The 20,076-nt window shown below is 35.1% G+C and overlaps 2 protein-coding genes across 7 annotated transcripts in view; one reads left to right on the top strand and one right to left on the bottom strand.

Annotated features, from left to right (window-relative positions):
- Positions 1-20,076, bottom strand: part of LOC122413486 (membralin) — a 758,197-nt gene that overhangs the window by 586,655 nt on the left and 151,466 nt on the right. For 4 of the 5 annotated variants that reach the window (XM_043423864.1, XM_043423866.1, XM_043423869.1 and 1 more), the window contains exon 2: positions 11,517-11,655. The exons of the other annotated variant lie outside the window; for it this stretch is intronic. The gene's annotated coding sequence lies outside the window, so the exon portion shown is untranslated. The remainder of the gene's footprint in view (positions 1-11,516; positions 11,656-20,076) is intronic. 5 annotated transcript variants of the gene reach the window in all.
- LOC122413490 (uncharacterized) lies at positions 8,508-9,766 on the top strand. 2 transcript variants are annotated; one of them, XM_043423873.1, is made up of 3 exons: positions 8,508-8,815; positions 8,932-9,249; positions 9,480-9,617. In XM_043423873.1, exons 1-3 carry the CDS (start codon positions 8,804-8,806, stop codon positions 9,498-9,500), a joined length of 351 nt encoding a protein of 116 aa, XP_043279808.1. In that variant the 5' UTR covers positions 8,508-8,803; the 3' UTR covers positions 9,501-9,617. The 2 variants fall into 2 exon arrangements, 1 of the variants encoding a protein (XP_043279808.1); XR_006261560.1 differs by lacking the exon at positions 8,508-8,815 and adding an exon at positions 9,713-9,766 and having other exon boundaries at positions 8,840-9,249.

Here is a 20,076-nt window from a genome sequence, read left to right as displayed (position 1 = left end):
TCCGTCTACTAAGCGATTTATAAGAGAACCGCAGTATAATAAAAGAATTACGTCTACATACAGCAACAGCGTGTAGTGGCTTACTCTGACCCCATCCCACTACATTACACCATAGCTAAAAAGAAAAAAAGACAGCGCAATTGAAAGAGAACAGAAATCAAAATTGTTTCATGTATCTGTGCATTAGTTTCTGAAGACAGTAATTTCAGACCTATTCAGAAATAAGTAGGTGAAGACTTTAGTAATGAATATCTTCGTTAATATATTCCAGTCGGAACCAAAAAGTTAAAAGATTGGCATACCTGCTACTTCACAGAAATATCAAAGTTCATAGGTACTTGCTACGTACTCGTTATACAGACTTTGGTGCTATAGGGAGAAACACTTCAAAATTACCTGAACCACATTTTTGAAACTTATTATGACACATTAAAGAAAAAAGTGACAGATACGATGCATGTTGAAGCAAGCAAAATGCTGTAATTTTGTATGTCTCCATGGTTATCCGCAGACAAAATATTTGATCACATCCAAAAATGATCAGGTGTAGACTTACAGACATGAATTTTTCAACCCACAATGCCAATCCCAAACATGGTCTGGAAATATTCAATATACATGTCGCTTCATCACTTTGTCGAACTTTAGAGGTGTTCATTGCATTTCGAAGATACAAATTTTGATATCATAAAAATTAAGCACCCAATGACTTATTGAAATAAATTTCCAAATATATCATGTAACAACTCAAGTGAATATATCTATGCATTTACATGGCCCAAAGATTTTTCAAAACTTGGGTGTATGAACAAGCAATCATGAAGACTTTTTGTTATAAATATTTCAAATTATCCTGTTGAAATCAACATAAAGAAATAGAAATACGAATATCTCTTGTATTGTCTGGAGAACTAATAGAAATTGGTATGACAATACACTGTAAGCTAAGGAGGTGGAAAAATGGGACCGGTGAACACAGCCAAACTAAATGAAAGAAATTATGACAACAATACATTGAATTACTTGACCAAAGTTTTTTAAAATTTATTTGAATTCGTTTACACACAACCATCCACCTCTTTCTTTAATGTAATTACACAACATAGAATTTCTGTTTGGAAAGAACGTTTTAGAGGTTATAATGAACGAACGTTTTTTTTCTCATTGTTATTATTATTATTATTATTATTCAACACTAATTAGTCACGTCATTAATAATATCGATTCCTTCCACTTTTCAATAACCACTTTTATTTTTCTACACTCTGCACGCAACAGCACTCCGGCGGTCATAACCCCAAACGTCAGCATGACGCGAAATCTCGCAAATTTGCTATCTATGTATATATTACGATATCGAAGTAGAACAGATAATTCTTAATTTTCACGACACACATTATTCACGTTTTCACTTCTCAATATTTTACTCACTCTCAGTACACTGTATGAGATCAATTAATCCACTTTTGAGGTTTTATTTATTATAGATATTATTGTCGTGAATTGGGCTCGAAACTTATTGAAACTTCTTTTATGAAAACATAAAATTGATTATATCCACTGCTAACGCAACAGCACTCCGGCGGTCATAACCCCAAACGTCAGCATGACGCGAAATCTCGCAAATTTGCTATCTATGTATATATTACGATATCGAAGTAGAACAGATAATTCTTAATTTTCACGACACACATTATTCACGTTTTCACTTCTCAATATTTTACTCACTCTCAGTACACTGTATGAGATCAATTAATCCACTTTTGAGGTTTTATTTATTATAGATATTATTGTCGTGAATTGGGCTCGAAACTTATTGAAACTTCTTTTATGAAAACATAAAATTGATTATATCCACTGCTATTTCCAATAATGTTTTATTTATTTAAACGAAATTTGCAAATTTTGCACCGTTGATCCTCGGGGCTACGATCGCCATCACTTTATCTAGAGTCGCGGCAGCGACTCTGAGACAAGTACATTTATAAGATATGACGAGTTGCTGCCAGAGACTCTTTACCGGAGCGATAGCATTTCCAATTGTTTTCAAAAATTTTCAAAATTTGTTTCTTCAATAATTAATTAACTATATCATTTCGGAGAATATTATACGTTGACATATTTTTTATTATTTTTTTTCTTTCGATTGCGACCTCATCGAACTCTGTAGGTTGACGCGTTGAAGAGATATTAATTATTTATTTTTTAATTGCATCAAAAAATGGGTCGGATTTTCGCACACATTTTTGATGTTTATTTGTTTTATATCTAGTGACAAATCTGGTGCCATAATACATTTTATATACCGATATATTTTTTTTCTGGTGCCATAATACCAATATATACCTGTATATTTTCGTGTCGTATGACGTATGGTGTGTTGTTTATGCTGATAGATGATGAGGTTATAAAGATCGCGATTTGACAGTTCACCGATATCCCGGTCGGTAGTACAAGTATATACCTATATATTTCCGTTATGATATGACGTATGGTGTGTTATTTCAATGCTAACTAAATGAGGTTATAAAGATCGCGAATGTTACAATTCATCGAAACTGTTCCAATTTTTTCCGGTTCTGTAGAAAATAAATAAAAGCAGTACAATGTTTTAGTGAAAGTGGTGAGAAAAAAGTGAAGAAGAAAGAGATAAAGACCGAGGAATCCAAGAGTGTTGTGTAACGGAAAAAAAACCGAAAATTGTCAACAACGTTCGGATTGATGGTAAAAATATTTAGAAAGGTTAGATTTTTTCTATATATATCTTGAGATGTAGTCCGGATTCTGAAACATTAAAAATAAAAATCCATGCCTTCGCTCTTTCTCATCAGCTCTCTCTCTGATTGTATCATCAGACTTGTCGATGTTTGTTATTGCAGAATATCTAAAGACGCGGCATCGTCTTGTAATAAAATAACCCAAAACAGGAATGACGAAAAAGAGCCAGGGACTACAAAAATATAGAAAGGCAGTATAATCGCATTGTCTGTAAACGTATAACAGACTATTCGAAAGTGCTTGATTACAAAATTTCTATTGGCAAATCGAAACTGAGGCAATCAGTATTTTTTTGCATTGGTGGAAATTTTTTCATCAAAAGGACTAAATTGATAATCACGGAGAGTTTTCACTTCAATTCCAACAAAGTAAAATTTAAGTTCGAAATAAAATATGCCCGCGTGTGTGTATATGTGTGTATTAGGGTGGTAAAATAGCTAGAAAATTTTTGAAAAAAATCACACGTATTCTTTAGAAGATTCTCAATACTTTTTGTTCTGGAACATTTCTTTGTTATGTCAAGACTTTCGAGAAAAAAAATCATACAGATTTTCATCATGCTGTTTTGCAAAAGCCGCCATTATGCAAAAACTGAGTAAGAAAAAAGTGTTTATAACCAGTGTTCTGGATTCGTCAGACCTTAAGAACATCTTTGCTGGCGATAATATGGTTATTTGAGAGCAGCAACAGTAAGGGAAATCGCTTTGAAAAAAAAAATGTTAGAAAATCTTGACTTTTCAATTAAAAACGAATAAATAATGAAGATTTTGATTTAATTTTACAAAATAAATGCAAGATTCTGAAAGAGCACTCTCAAAAACCCCCTATATCAGATTTTGTTCTTTAATTAAAACTGCGTACTTGAAATTGTGTGTCCAAAATTGTCGTTTTGCGCATTAATGGGTTCTTATAGTGATGCTATACAACATTTTAAGGGTAGGAGTTTTGAAAATTTTTTTCGTGTAGCAACATGCTTGTAAAACAATTTATGGAAATTTCAAGATTTTCCAAATGTGTTGAGGCCCACAGTATAATCGTGACCACAAACGCAGAAAAATTCCATGTATTATGAACAGAAAACTTCAACCCCCATGGTCGAGGGTTGAGCATTGTTCTACAAATCTGACAAAATTACAGCATTACTTTTTATGTATTTCGAACCAATTTAGGGGGCGAAAAGGGTAAAATAAATTTGATCCCAAATAACTACCACCCTAGTGGGTATTAAAATACCAAAAACAACTTGCATGCATAATAAAACGATTTTTATTTTCAAAAAAACTGATTCGGCTTGAGGAGGTCACCCCCCATGGCAGCCGCATTTTTTGGGGTTTCCTCGATTTTTTGCGACGAGAAAAAAACACAGAATTAAAATTTAAAGAGTTTATTCATTGGTATTTCAACTTTATGATAGAATTTTTTAACTCTGATGTCTCGAGTTAATTCCGTGTAAAATTAATCCACAGGATCCCATATGCTTCTCCATGGTGTCCACGATTCCCGGGGGTTCCGTTTATCTGCGGTCAAAAAACCGAGGAGCGTTTTGATTTGTAAAGCAGTGGGCTATTGCCTGAACTAAAATCATACAGAAATATCGAAATTGAAGGATTATTGAGCTATGCAACATTTTGAAAAATTGAAATAAGGTTTTTCTAAACGGAAAAATCCTTCAATGTTTAATATTTCTGTATAATTTTAATTCAGGTGATAACCACTGCTTTACTAATCCAAACGCTCCTTGGTTTTTTGATCTCAGATAAACCGATCCCCTAGAATCGTGGAGACTATGAAGAAACATATGGGTTCCTGTGGAGTAGCTTTACACCGAATCTACCAGAGATATCAGAGTTAAAAAATTCTACCATCGAGTTGAAATACCATTGAATAAACCCTTTAAATTTCAAAAGTCTATGTTTTTTTCTTTGCCGCAAGAAAATTGCGAAGAAACCCTACAAAATTCGGCGGCCATGCGGGGTGACCCCCTATGTTGGATTTAATTATTCCAATCGATCAATATCGCGTTATCTTGAAAAAAGATTCGAGTGCCTTAGTCATTGAAATCCTGTCGTTATTTAACGACATCGAAATTTATTATTCCTTGTAATTTTTTGAATAAATTAGCCGTAATTTGATTAAAAAAATTTTGTTTCTTTTTTTTTTGATATCTCTTTCAATGAGACAGGGAATAATTTTAATTAAAAAATTTTTCAATAAATGTCTTTTCGCAAGTACACTCTGATGGGTGATAATATGATCATTACATCTGAACGGTAGTCTCAGTGAATAAACCCTACATATGTTACTCATACATGTAGTGTGCATTTCTTGGTACGAACAAAAAATGAATTAATAATAACAGAATGTCATCTATATTGTGCCCTAATATGAAGAATTTGATTTTCCAATATCCTGTAAAATTTTTTCAAGTTCACAGTGCACAAAAAGTAGTCAAATCAAACCATAAGTAACAGCACGAGTGCTGTTAAAAAATTGGAGACAAGTACATTTATGTTTGATGTCACCTGGACAGTAGTCTCAGTGAAACCCTATGAGACACTCATGTAGTTCAAAACACAAATGCACGATGATTTATAAGAAGAAGTTGTTCGATCTGTTCTCTCGAAACTTGCTTTAAATGAGCAATTCATTACTAAAGGATATAAAAAAAACCATTTCAAACGCAATGAATAAAAAAATGAATCTGTTAAATCATGGTAATGCGTGAAAAACGTTTGGTTCAAAGGAACAAAACGTGGTCAAATAAATGCAAAAGTGACGAGTACATCGGATGACGAGTGAAAAAAATTCAAAACATAATAGTATGTAAAAAAAATTACGAAACCAATTGTAAATAATTTCAACAAAACAATTAAGAAAAGCTTTTACAAATCATGAAAAAATATTATATTAAAAAAAAATACAAATCTGTAATTATATTGTAAAGGGAAAAAAAAATTTAAATAGGACGTGAGAAATTTAATCTTACGGGAAGCACCCGGAACTTTAGAAAGTTCAAGTGAATCAAAAAAGTTACCATCTGAGTTATGTGCAGCACTACAATTTATGGCATCAATCGGAGGATAAGTATTTTATTAGTATATAATACATAATTTTTCACAATATGAAATTATTCTGAGAAACGTTCAAATCCAAAAAAAAATCGCATCGAAGGTAAAAGTCATTTGTTACTCTATGGTGGCAGAGACTTACTTAGAAGAAAATCGATTCTTCTCAGACTTTCAGGATCCCCTGGTATTCACAATATTCGACGTCGATTTCGTATCGGTACAAATTATGTTTAAATATGTGCTAAAAGTACTTGTCCGGCCCATCACTTTTCATTCAAATTGCTCATTCAAATAAAAATCAAACTAGACGTTAATTTCTGCGTTATTTTTATGGAACTAGCATTAACGCTGGCGTTACACGCCCACTTGAATTTGGACATCATTCCACATTCCACAAAACCATTGCAACGGATAGAGGCTTTACATTCTGATATATCGAAATTTTTTTTTTAAGAAAGTGTATATAGTAATACACTAGGGAATCACTTTTCATCGAATTTCAAGAAATGTTTTTTTTATATCCTTTAGTAATGAATTGCTCATTTAAAGCAAGTTTCGAGAGAACAGATCGAACAACTTCTTCTTATAAATCATCGTGCATTTGTGTTTTGAACTACATGAGTGTCTCATAGGGTTTCACTGAGACTACTGTCCAGGTGACATCAAACATAAATGTACTTGTCTCCAATTTTTTAACAGCTAATAACATAACAGACGATAACATACGGTATACAAGAAAACATTGAGGACTATCAGAAACTTTCTCATCGGCGATTGGTCGAGACGGATAGATTCTCACCGGTGATTGGTTATGATGGGCATCAAGAAGCCCTTGTATGTATCGGTCTGAAACCATATACGGATACGTCAGCTGCGTAAATGTGTTGGTACTTTTTGCATAACCTTGAGCCCATGCAAAGTTTTTTCTCAGCAATTACGCCACCGATCATGCTGATTTTGGGCGCAATTGAAAGAGAATTTCTTAATTAGCTGAAAGTCCAATTTTCAAATTGCGACATAACTCCTGAGCTTCATCAGAACTTCATCACCGTAGCTGAGCCGACAAAGAAATTCGACGCAAGGAGGCTCGGAATTTTGTCTATCGTACGCTCAAATGAAGAACATCGAAACCATCGGACAACAACGATAGAACCTCCTTCGCCAATTTCGATGAGCGGAATTTTTTGTATACGATATGCTCCTAGAAAATTAAAGCGAAGTCAGAAGACCGCTGAGAAAGTGTAAATTCATTTCGAATTTTTGTGTGACGCTTCATTTTATGTTTATTATCTCGTTTTGTATACCAGTACGGATATAGAGTGAATTTAATCTCGAATTATTTCTCTTGTATAATAAGAATAATTGAAGAGTGTAAATGTTTTGTCATGTTGTCTCAAATATATATTAAAATATCCTGTGCCGCAAATTTATCAATGAAATATGGAATATTGTATTGTGGAGAACCTTTATCGCAATAAAACAAGAAGAAATCCATTACAAAAAAAAGAGAAAAAAAAGTTTGTGAGAGATTGAGTTTCGTAGATATATATAAATAAAAAAAAAGTGAGTGTGCTTTAGACCACACAACTGAAGTAAAACTTTTTCGCAACGTACAGATGTTTGGGTCATTCCACAAATTATGGAATTAATTTATGCTGGAGGGTCTGAATTATGCATAATAGTCAATGCTTTTCAAAAGTACGTGTCACTATGAGCTTTCATGATTTTTTTCATTTTTTTTTTGTCTAGCCGTTTCCAAGTTATAGAGGTTTGAAAATTAGAAAATTTGCAATCGTTAACTTCTCGTGTTGAAAATATCGAACCCCTGAATTATTTTTCGGAACACTAAACGTAGTCATTTTTATGTGAAAAAACCTCAGTTTTTCGATAAAAATATTTTAAATAAAGTTTAAATTTAAATATTTTAGTAAAGTTCAGACTTCTTTTTACAAAGAAACAGTGCTATTTTATTTTGAGATTCTTAAAAAGTCAAGTATAAAAAATCAAGTTGAATGATACGTCATGAATTATCGGTGTGTGCTGTACTGCAGCAACGCCCGTCACGTCATTTATGGGTTGAAATTCAAAGATCTCGACATATAACATTATATTCAGTAGCTGTGTACTTGAATATGTATATAAAAAACATGAAATTCGTGTGGTTTTTCGTAGAGGATTACTTTCTCTAGTAAAAAAGTGTTACAATTATTGTAATTTAAAAATTTTTATAAAATCACTTATTTTTATTGTTTCGTGCTTGGATTTAATATCGTTCGTTTAAAGCTACTGAACTCAAAACTCACACACGCTTTACTGAGATATACATATTATTTCATGAACTGGCAGTGAGAAAAAGAGAGAAAGAAAATATACGCGCGAAATTTCTATCACTTGCTCCTATAGGGCTTCTATCAATGTTCGTGTAAAGCAGGCTAACGCACTAACACTGCGTAAATGAGAGAAACAGAGAAAGAAAATGTGCGTGCCCATCACTCTCTCTCTCTCTCTCTCTCTTGCTCCTACAATACTTTCAAGTCAGAGCTCAAGAATAAATGTAAAAGTGGGGGCGATGGGCCTACACTGCGTATTAGATTTTTCTATCTCTACCAACGTATATCTCTCTCTCAATTATCGTTCGCCTCGTCCAATCACACGAGCCCATGGCAATGAGGGTGAGAAAGAACGAAAATGTACATGCGCATGCGCATTAACACTTTTCATAGCATTTCCGTTACACACTTCCGTAACAAGATTTTCACTAGTTTACCCCCCAATCCCACCGCGCCTATAGAAGTTTTACTTCAAAAAGAACCACTAAATTTGTTACAATACCTAAGACATCAAACTGCAGATTCAGCATTGGGATGGAGTGGGGGAAGGTGTCCATCCCTTTCATTCGGATGATTTTTACTTCATTAGCAGTCCAGTGTTTGAAGTGATCAAATCGAGTAGAAAACATGAGACATTGCGTAAGTGAAAAAAAATAAAACAGAACTCGCGAATTCGTATAGTGTTTGTGAATGTGTAAGTGCAGGAAATGAGTGACGTGATTTTGAACCAAGTTTTTTTTCCAAAACTTTGTTAGGAGGATTATGTGTCTCCATCCGACCCCTGGCCAATACCAGATATTTGGGTAGAGGTGACAGATGAAGAAAGACGGGTGTACTTGGTATACGATGACGTCACTCCGGAACTTCATGCCGCTCCGAAGATGAATGTTTGGAGTTATCGGAGAGCGGTCAACGACGATGAAGCCCGTCAAAACGCTGCCCGTTCACGAGCATTAAGGAAACGGAGGAAAGCAAAAGAAACTGTTATCTGTGGGAAAAGGAAGTTCGAGCCGTCTTCATGGACTGATATTGTTTTCAAAAAAACTCCGAGTTATTCAAGAGAGAGAAAAACAGTAAGTTCATATTTATTGTTTTCCATATAGAAAGACAATCAATGAATTTATTCATTGAAATAATTTTAATGTAATAAAGGGTAAAAAAAATTATTTGATATTGATTAAGTTCAAATGTTTTTACGTTGTGCAATCATCCCAAATTTGCAAATTTTTTATTTCCCAAATTCACAAATTTTGATATTGATTATAAATTCCACTAATAAATCAATCCGTTTTAATTATTTCAGGGAGAAAGAAGAAGAAAATAAATGGAAGTTGATTCCAATAGATTTTGACTCGCCACGACCCCCAAATGTGGAGAAGCTGAGCAATAATCTGAAGAGAGTGGTGCTATCCGAGAACGATGAGAATGAAATAGAAGACCCGTAAGTAATGCAATTTTTTTCAACATAAAAACATGATCCAAAAAAAAATAAGAAAAATAAAATTAAAAAATTTCTTTTTCATTCTTCTGTTCCAGAAGAAAGAAGAAGAAGAAACGAAATTGAATGCTATCACATTAATGCAGTTATGATTTTCCAATTGAATATAAATAAAAAATAATAAAGAAAAGATTTATACCAAAGTGTTTTTCGTAAATAGTTATTTACGATGATCACGTCAACCATCACCATCGCCATCACCATCACCATCACCATCATCATCATAAATAAAAAACAATATAAATGTATTCAACCCTCTACTCCCGAAGAGAAAAAAAGAATAAAGTAGAAAAACATACAGGTATGGTACTTCTCACACTATCCCCCTCCTTCCCCCCTCGCACCTGGCCGCCAAGCTATTTACCTGTGGAGTGGGAAAAAATAGCTTGGAGTGGGTGGGTGTTGTGGTGGGGGAAGGAGTGGGGATAGGAGTGGGGGGCGCCATACCTGTATGTAGTCTACTTATACCTTCGATGTTATTTATTTGGTTTTAAATGCTTCTTAGAAAAATATCATAATGTTAAAACTCAAATTTATTAATAAAACGCTTGTCTTCTGATTGATATAATAAATTTGAGTGCTGCACGTAACTCAAATAATAAGTCTTTCGTTTCATTAAAACTTCATTAAGTTCCTGATGGTTCCCATATGAATAAAAATGCCGAATTACTATTAAGTACTTGGCCTCGAATTGATATCATAAATTTTAATGCCGCACGTAACTTAGATTGAATTTTTTTTTCAATTGATTCAACAGTCAGAATAAGAAAAGAAGAATGGGGCATCGGTTTCCAAAATGATTTCAAGTGCGATTTTTCGGTTTCTTATTTCTTACGTATTATTTGAATTTGTCTGACACTTTAAAAAATAATTACAGATTTGTATTTTTTAAATATGTTTTTTCATGATTTGTAAAATTGTTTTCCAACTGTTCTGTTGAAATTACTTACACATGGTTTGATAATTTTTTTTATGGAATTTTTTTACATTTTTCGTGATATGATCAGGAAATAAGGGATCATCAACGTACTTGTCCCAACTTTTTTCCCCCTAGGTCTACATTTTGATACTAATAGATAAAGCACCACAGACTTTTCAAATTAATTACGCCAAAAATAAAAAAAGGAAAGCAAAAAACAGCGCACTCAAAAGGTAATGTAATTCAAAATTGTTTGACGTATCTGTGCATTTGGTATCGAACGCAGCAATTTCCGACCTGTTCAGAAATAAGCAGCTGAAGACTTCAGTAATGAATTTGTTAATTCATATATAACACGCAGAACCAAAAAATGAAATAATTGGCCCACATGCCATTTCACAGAAATATTAAAGTTCACAGGGACTCACTATATACCAGTAATATAAACTTCGATGTTTTTGTAAAAAAGTACTCAAAATCTTCTTGAAACAAGTTTTCAAAAATTATTGTCATTTAGGGGAAAACGTTGAAGACATAACACATGTAGAGAAAGCATCTTTCGTCTCAATATGTATCATCCACGGTTGTATTTATAGGTCTGGAAACGACAGTAACATTGCATAAATATCATGTGCTTTTTTTTACCACTGTCAAGGTGTGGCGCTGTGATTCATAATTCATTCTCAGAGAATGCATAAAACGCAATAGTGAAGGGAAAATTATTGTTCGGGTAAGTTTATTCAATTTTTTCTCAATGCTTTTGTCAAACCATCTTTGCTTCTGTTGAATATTTTATTTAATCTGATCTATTTGAATCACTGAAATACATTCCATCATATTGTTCATAGGCTCCATCTATATATATCCACGTCTAGCGGAGGTTGCAGTACCCATGATAATTTCAAGTTCAATTGCGATTGTACCAAATAATTCCACCGGTGTACTATCCATCAAATGAAGAAACTGTGGGTATGGATAACTCATCAAGATTCCTAGCTCAGGAGGATACAGTTTTACCAATGGAAATGATGGATAATGCAACGTCTCTGCAGCAGAGCGACCCTGAAACAATGTATATAAATCACATAATCGAGCATGAAAATAGGCCATCAGGTGTTTCTGGTCAAACGGTCATTATTCTATCAATGAAAAATATGCATAATCAAACGACAGCGTACAACGCCAACTCAACAAGAGTTTTAACAACAGAGGAATCGGTAGCTTCTCTAGAAAACATCGGATCTTCAATTAATGCTATCCCACTATCTAAAGCCTAGACATGCCGCAACAAAATTTTTTTTATATCAAGTGTTATAACAAGCGATACTGATTCAATTAACAGCAGCGATATTGCATGTGCGCATACAAACTATACCAAAATCGTAGGCCGTTGGAAAATTTTCGGATGAAAAAAGCCAATGTATTGTTTTTCGCATTTTATTAAGAAAAACAATAACGATATCGAGATGACCGAACCGGAAAAATGTATCACAGTTAATTAAAACAAAACACTCCAATACAGTGTTTAAAGACTCCCAGTGGATCCAAAGAAGTGCCTTCTCGTTTAGAAAATATGATATAGCCAATGAGCACCTTGGAGTGATTTAAAAATATCAACGTGTGCAGTGGCCTTGAAGATGTAAACATTGATTATATTATTTATCTGCTGATTTAGCATTCAAAGTTTATATTGCACATAGACGTGACAATAATTGTTTGATGACTGCAAAACAAAAACGATGTGACACTTATAGTTAGGGAACTGGTGAGTATTTCGGGATATGGTTTACTCGTGTTTCATATCGATATGGATTGAAATTTAGATCGATACAAATCGATTTGGTCCAGTAAAAAAAGTCATATGTCGCTGCGTTTTTGCGTTACAGTGCTTTAAATCTGTTAAAAAAAGAGGAGTACTAATTCATTTGCACATGTCTGCCCCTGGGACTGATGGTCACAATCATTCTGAAAACGAAGAAAATCGAAGAGGCAGACATCCAGGGCACTCCATAATCACAGGACGGAGTTGTAAAAATGCTAAAAAAAAAGCTCTACTAAATCATTTGCTCATGGTTCTAATTGTGCCCATTCGATTCATTGTGACTCCCTCAATACGAAAAAAATTTGGCAGACACTTTGCTCACTGATTTTGAGCTGTACAGTTCTTTCAAGTTCGTGGAATCAAAGGAAAGTGGGTATTACGGTTGATTGTTGTTTTTTCTGATAGTTTTACTCTTATTATTTTATTTGGTATCATTCTCTAAACACGGTGGAACGATTTCAACTTCTGAAGCTGAAATCTATTGAATAGAATAAATACAAATGTCAACCAGAAATAAAAATACGCGTGAAACTCGAATGTGGTATGTATATAATTTCAAATTCTCTATCTCTTATTCATTTTATTTATTCACTGTGATGAAAATGAAGAAAATCCTTTTTCTTTACACCTCGGTCGAAACTTTCTACCCTTGTAGTATAATATACTATTCCTTTCACAGTAGTACTCTACGCGTTGCAGGACTAACAGACTTAGCCTGAAGCTTTTTTATGCATTTGAAATATATTGTATTCTAACCGATATAACGATTTTGAGCCTAGGCGCTCACTCTCTTCTCCCCCCCCCCCCCCCCCGCCCCTAACACAGAAATGATCAAAACTGAGTTATACCGTTCTCACTCATTTTCCACAATAAGAGAAAGACAAACTATGTAGCTATTTTGTACCTGCGGAATAACAGTTAAGGAGGTTGGATACAAAAGTCTAAATAATTAGAAATTGATCAAATTTGGTGATAATGTTCTTCAACATTAAGTGCAAAAACATAATTTTTTCAAAATTTTCTTCTACTCAGTTATCGAGTAATTACGCATTGAAGCAGATTTCTTACGCCCGGAATGTATACCTATATATATGGAACGGTATGCTTGTACACGTGAACTTTAGTCATCAATTACTCGCTAACTGTACAGAAGAAAAATCTTAAAAAATTTGTATTGTAAAATTTGGCCCTAAAGAATATGTTCACCAAATTTTCTTAAATTCTTATCATTTTGAAATTTTTAATGAAAAGACGCGGTAGCGGCTCAACGCCAAGTATTAAAAGGAAAAACTGCAGTACAAAAGAAAAGCCAGCGTAAGCCCTGCCGCTACTCTTATATACGCGAATATGCCGGTTTTCTGACGTCGCAGAATTTTCAAACGGCTCTCACAAACAAACCATTTCATGAAAGAACCTGAAAATCAGTGACGATTTTTTTTTTATTTCTCCGTTTCCATTGGTCTTTGTTGCAAGTGAATCCGTCCAGTTGATTCTGAGATATGTAACGTTAGTAATTTAAAATCCATCGTTTCGGGAACTTTAATATCTTAGAGACAGACGGGCGTAGGTTCAGCATGTTTACAATGGGACTTACGTCCTTTGCACGATTTCTTACGTTTTGTCACACGCTACGTCACGCACTACGCTGAACGTGGCTACCTCCTCCCCCCCTCTCCTTCTGCATCGCCGAGCGAGAGAGACAGAGAATGTGCGCACAGCGGGGGCAATACCAGCTCCTAGTTTAATCCCTTTATATGCCTTAATCAGCCCCCTGACACTGGCCTCGGAAATCGACTCGAGAAATGTAGCTCTGAATTGTCGCCGAGTTTTGCCGCTTGTAGCGCTGGCAGGCACAAGACCGCTGCAATGGAATGGAGAGGGGATGGGTTTGCCAGTAGGGGCGGTAGGGGCTGTAGGATGTAGGGCAACACAAAAAATATTTTATTTGTTATTTTTGTATGTAATTTATTATTTGTTATGTATTTATTTTTTTTTATATTTAGTACGTTTAGGATTTAGAACCTAGTTTAAAAAAGGGAAGACGGATGAAAGAAGACAAAATATATGAAAACAAATAAATATTTATTTATTTACATTTAAGTGGTATGAAATTTTGAATGTTTTTTGCTGGTTTGGTTATTTTTTTTTGTTCAGCGTTGATTCTCGTACAATATTGTTGCATCCTTTTCGTGACGAAGTATTTAATTATTTGATACAAAATATCATGAGCATGATCGGGACAAGGGAATGACAGGCTCCGATAATTAAGCACATCGTCAAGAATATTATCAAAAACATGCGGGGAATCACAGTGAGATTGGAAGCTTTTCTCAAGAAATACTAAAAAATGGTATAAACGTGTGTTCGGGTGGACCAGCCCGTCGCGTTGTTGCCAATTACTCAATAGAGCTTCGGGGAGAATTATGCCATTGGCATCTGATCGTAATAATGCGTCTTTGCATTTGAGACACTTAACTGTGTTACAAATTTGTTTTGAAAGGTCAGCAGTTAAGCAGTACATAACGCAACTGGCAACTTCAGGCACACTGTAATCGTGCTCCGATACAGTTTCGAAGTCCCATTCTTCATGCTGCACAATACGTTGCAATTTTTCTTTGATTAAATTTGAGATGTTCACAGAAGTATCAGAATTGTGGTATATCGATTGAAGATCGGCAAGCGTTACCAAAGGCAGGGTAGGGTTTTCTTTTGTAATGGAACAATTTCCCGTTTTTGGAGGTTTGAGAATACTGTACAAAGACAAAATTTTATAAATATTCAAAAACGTTGGCATCGAGGGATGATCATCGCAACCACCCACTTGTCGAGAAGTGCCAAAAAATTTCTGCAATTAACACAAGAAAAACAAAGACACATGCATGGATTAACGTGCAAAGAAAAAAAAAGAACCATAATTGTGGAATCCTGAATCTGATAAGTTTGGATCGCATGCTTTGTTGATAAAAGAAATTGAAAATTCATGTTGTCAAATCTTATAAATACACGAAGCCTGTTGATAAAGGAAGTAATTCATAGGAAATTTCTCGACGAGAGGACTCTGTAAACAAACCTCCAGCGGATCCTGGTTAACTCGACCGGTTAGTACACTGGGAAAATTACAGTGCTGCGTTAAATAATCTACAAGATCTAACATCTATTGCAGTGTAACGCGAAGACCCTCTGCAGTTTGTTTCGTTAAGAAGAGATTCTCCGATATTCGTTCTTTTTCCACGTGGTCCTCCCAAGCGTCCAACTTTCTCAGCGACTCTTGAATGTTATATCACAATAATGATTTATATTTGATAGAAAATTATATTTATATAAATATAAATTTAGATAAACAACAGTAACATCGCATAGCTAATTATAATGATATCATTTATTACATTTACCTTGTAGTCGATATTGCCTGATTGGACACCGTCGATCAGGTGTTTACGATTTAGAGCGTCAAACATATTGTTGACCCACTCACAAAATGAAGCCGTGGCTTCACAGTTACGAAGTTCCGGTACATACATTTTGAAAAACCGTAGCCCTCCTGCCACTGATTTGCTGAAGACCTGTAAGTCAATAATTAAATCAATTCAGTTGGTTTACTTTTTTTTTGAAGAAAGTTTGTTTTAGAGTAGACACAGTTGATTGTAAGAATAAAGAGGCTTACTTGAGTTGCCAAGCGCACACGCATTTTTGAAGAGTTGTTCAAATTGACGTGATTAGATGTTAACCTTGGACAAACTAGAGCTTGGCCGGGACCTGCATTTTCGCGGTCTTTTTCATAGAGAAGCTTGATGTGCTCCCACTTGATGAGTGGTTCTGAAGGATCGATCTGAAAAATGTTTACTATAATGAATACAACAAATATATTTATGCAGCTATTTACTTTTAGTGCATATAAATATACATACCTGTAAAACTCCTTTATTATGCAAACGGTTTCGTATAGTCTTTACAAGATGAGGAGTATCGGAAAAGACAAATATTTTGCGACCTTCTACTAAAGGATGCTCAAAGTAATTGCGCAGATTCTCTTTTTTCCCACTCACGCCGACTTCAGACCAAAATTTTCTATTCGTGCTGGCTCCATCGCCAACAACTGCGTGTATTTTCGCGCCGATATTTTCAAGCAAAACAATTGCTTTTACGATGAGTTGTGCGAGCACTTCGCCTTTTACGGGTCCTCTTGAGGCAAAAACTGCAACAGGCTGACAATTCGAATCGGTTAACGACTGGAACATCAAAACTAGTGCATGGTTCGCTTTTTCCGTGAAATTCGACGATTTGCAACCGTCATTCCCGAAGTCGATTAATCCTTTATATGTGAGGTTTTTCGTGTCAACACTGACGCATTCCCGAACAGAAATTTCGTCGAATAAAAGAATCCCATGTCTTTGTGATTCATCCAGTTTGTTCAATGCCACTTGAAACACCTCGAAAAATTCCTGATCAAAACCACAAGTGGTCTTAATTTTCGATAAATATCTGGAAACAATTAGCGATATTTAGTTCGTATTTATACATGTGAGAAAAAATACGAAAATTATAGTTTTCAATATTTCGAATTTTTTAATTCCATATCTCAATAATGTCAATACATAGTATAACATACCTGCGAACAGTTCTCTTACATGGAAGAGGTAAAATCTCGTTTAATCGCAGAAACTCATACCTTGCTGGTGATCTCATATTCAGGAGCATGCTTAGTAACATCCATTGCTCCGAGTAATCGCGTCCTTTCGAATTGTTATGCTTTGCGGCTTCAATTATTTGAGTCAGCACGTGAAGTTGGTTTTGAGGAATATTTCCATTTTCGATATGTCGCTCAAGATCTTGACTGGTACATGATGCCATTTTCTCGCGAATTTTATGAACCTCCATTTTCAAACTTTTCACTTTTTCCCGTGCAAGACGTTTGGCCTTCACTGCTGAGCGGTATCTCGATTGCGACCTCAATAATAGCCGTTGTTGCTCCTTTAAAGCGATAATTGATTTCTTTCGAATTATTTTTACCTCGCCTTGCATGTACCTGCGAAGATTTGTAGCCAATGATTTTTTTGCTCGGTTACAAAATTCGCACATCTTTGTATTATGCAATAACAGCGAACATCGAGCGTGACGCCAAGTACTAGAAACGTCTTTTTTTAATGTGATACAGTTCAGCTGCTCCGGTGGTTCACCACAACCGCGACATACGTTGAGCCGATGCATCGTTCTCAGTAAAATTTCCAACTGTTCAAGGTCAGTTATATAGCGAGGCAAGTTGAGATCGAGATGATGACTAGGATTGAGCGGTACGCCTAAAACTCGCATTTGGACAGACATTTCTTCTTTCAGTGTGATATCTTTCAATATATGCGTTTCATATATTTCACCAATTTCCTCAGTTTTGTGGGTGAAAAAAAATATGACCTTGGCATGGCCGCAGTCTATAACTTGCTTCATCCATCCGAAAGGAATTAGTATTTTAGCTGCAAGCAGTTTTGTGAAATCCAGAGTACTTATACTTTCCATTTGTGTTGATCTTTCTTCTGCCGGAGCAACGTGGTCCGATTCATTTGATGTACAATGTTGACTGTCAGAAAAAATCTCTTCTGCAGTGGCAGCGATGGAAATAATCTCTTCGATATTTGATTTGTTCTCTCCTTCTGCCAGAGCAATTTGGACAGATTCCTTCGATATGGAATATTGACTGTTAGAAAAAATCTTTTCGGCAATACCAGCGATGGAAAAAATCTCTTCGATATTTGATTTGTTCTCTCCTTCTGCCGGAGCAGCTTGGACAGATTCCTTCGATATGGAATGTTGACTGTTAGAAAAAATCTCTTCGGCAATACCAGCGATGGAAATATCCTCTTCGATATTTGATTTGTTCTCTCCTTCTGCCGGAGCAGCTTGGACAGATTCCTTCGATATGGAATGTTGACTGTTAGAAAAAATCTCTTCGGCAATACCAGCGATGGAAATATCCTCTTCGGAATTTGATTTTTCGCCTTCCTCTTCCTGAGAAACTTCATTGCATTTGTTCCATGGAAACTGCGAGGGTACAGAGCCTTTCTTCAAACGCGGGATTTTGTACTGTGTCTGTAATTATAATTACAATCCCAATTATAATAATGTGAATGAAAAAAAATGAAATAAACCTATCTGAATCTTGCAAAGCAATTATGAGTCACCAATACTTACCACTCCAAGTACTTGACCATCGGAACCAAGTAGTTCGCGTTGCCAAACAATTTGGTCTTTTCGAAAATGTTTTTCGCATACCGCTCTTCCGGCTTTGACCAAATTATCCGTTCTTCTTGTTGCCACTTTCCACAATTTTTCACTTTCGGGATTTCGGGGTAAGGTGAAAAAGTGAACTTTCTCACTATTTGAAAAATAACCCGAAGTACATCCCGGCACAATACACGTCGGCATGACAAACTATGCAATATTGTCCGTTTACACTGTTTACCATTACCGATTTTCAGATCACTGCACAAAAAAACGAAAAAACCACTATGCACACCGAATATTCCGAATGCTCCGAAAATCCCGAAAATGCCCGAAAACTAATGGCAAAAATAACCTCGAACGCTCAAGTAGCTCAAATGGCTCAAATGAATTAACAACATGGCTGACCGGCGAAGGGGAAATCGGGGGGGGGTGAAGTTTCAGACGGTCACATCGGTCACATCACTGCCAACGCCACGTACAGGGCGCTAGCAGAACTAAGAAACAGCATCAAAACGCGAATTGTTTCGTCGTATAGGAAAAACCGGCAAGTGTCAGCCCCCTGGCCTTAATCTTGTACGGATAGATACGGCCATTCTTTCATGCGCATACGCATTCTAATTTATCCACGCGTCACTTTCACTCGTTTGTCCGTACACTCATTTTTTTACCAAATGGGCAGATGATTTGATGAATTACACAAGTACTGAAATGGATGAACAAAGGAGTAGGCTGTGTAAAAATTGATTTAAGAAAAGAAATCGCGTTAAATAGGAAGAATTTGGAGTAATGAATTTATCAGTCGAACTAGTCGAGAATGGATATTTTTTTTTATGTACACAGCGTGGGACCTCACGTCGAACTACTCAATAAAATAGTTGGATGGAAAAGGGATGGCAAATTAAAAAACAATTACATTAGTGGATGTTCAAGTTTTCTCCAAACCCTAGGGAAAAAAAAGGTTGGGACAAGTACATTGATGGTCCCTTGTTTCTGGATGACATAGAAAAAATATTCAAATCCAGGAAAACAATTATATGGAAACAAAAAACGAAAAATTGGAAAGTTCAAAAAATTCAACAAAAATTAAAAACAATCGAAAAAAATTCTATAAAGAAAAACTAAAAAATTTTCAAACAAAATCATAAATATTAAACAAATTGAAAAATGTACTATCCAAGTTACATGCAATATAAAAATGTATCATATCAATTGAAGGCCAAGTTTTTATTGAGCATTTGGAACATTTACCCAACAAATCGGAAACTTTGATTGAAAAAATGACGTTTTATGCACAGGAGTCACTAATCATTCATAATAATTATTTTCGAGGAAAAACAAGCTCATGAAGCAAAAGTTATAAAGAAAGTTACGTGCAGTACTAAAATTGATTATATCCATTCGAGGCCAAGTATTTATCAGTAATTCGAAATATAATCTCCAGCAAC

This window comes from Venturia canescens, chromosome 7, assembly GCF_019457755.1.
Source record: "Venturia canescens isolate UGA chromosome 7, ASM1945775v1, whole genome shotgun sequence".
Lineage (NCBI taxonomy): Eukaryota > Metazoa > Arthropoda > Insecta > Hymenoptera > Ichneumonidae > Venturia > Venturia canescens.
The sequence above is the reverse complement of the archived record's forward strand: the minus strand, read 5'-3'. Positions and strand labels throughout refer to the sequence as shown.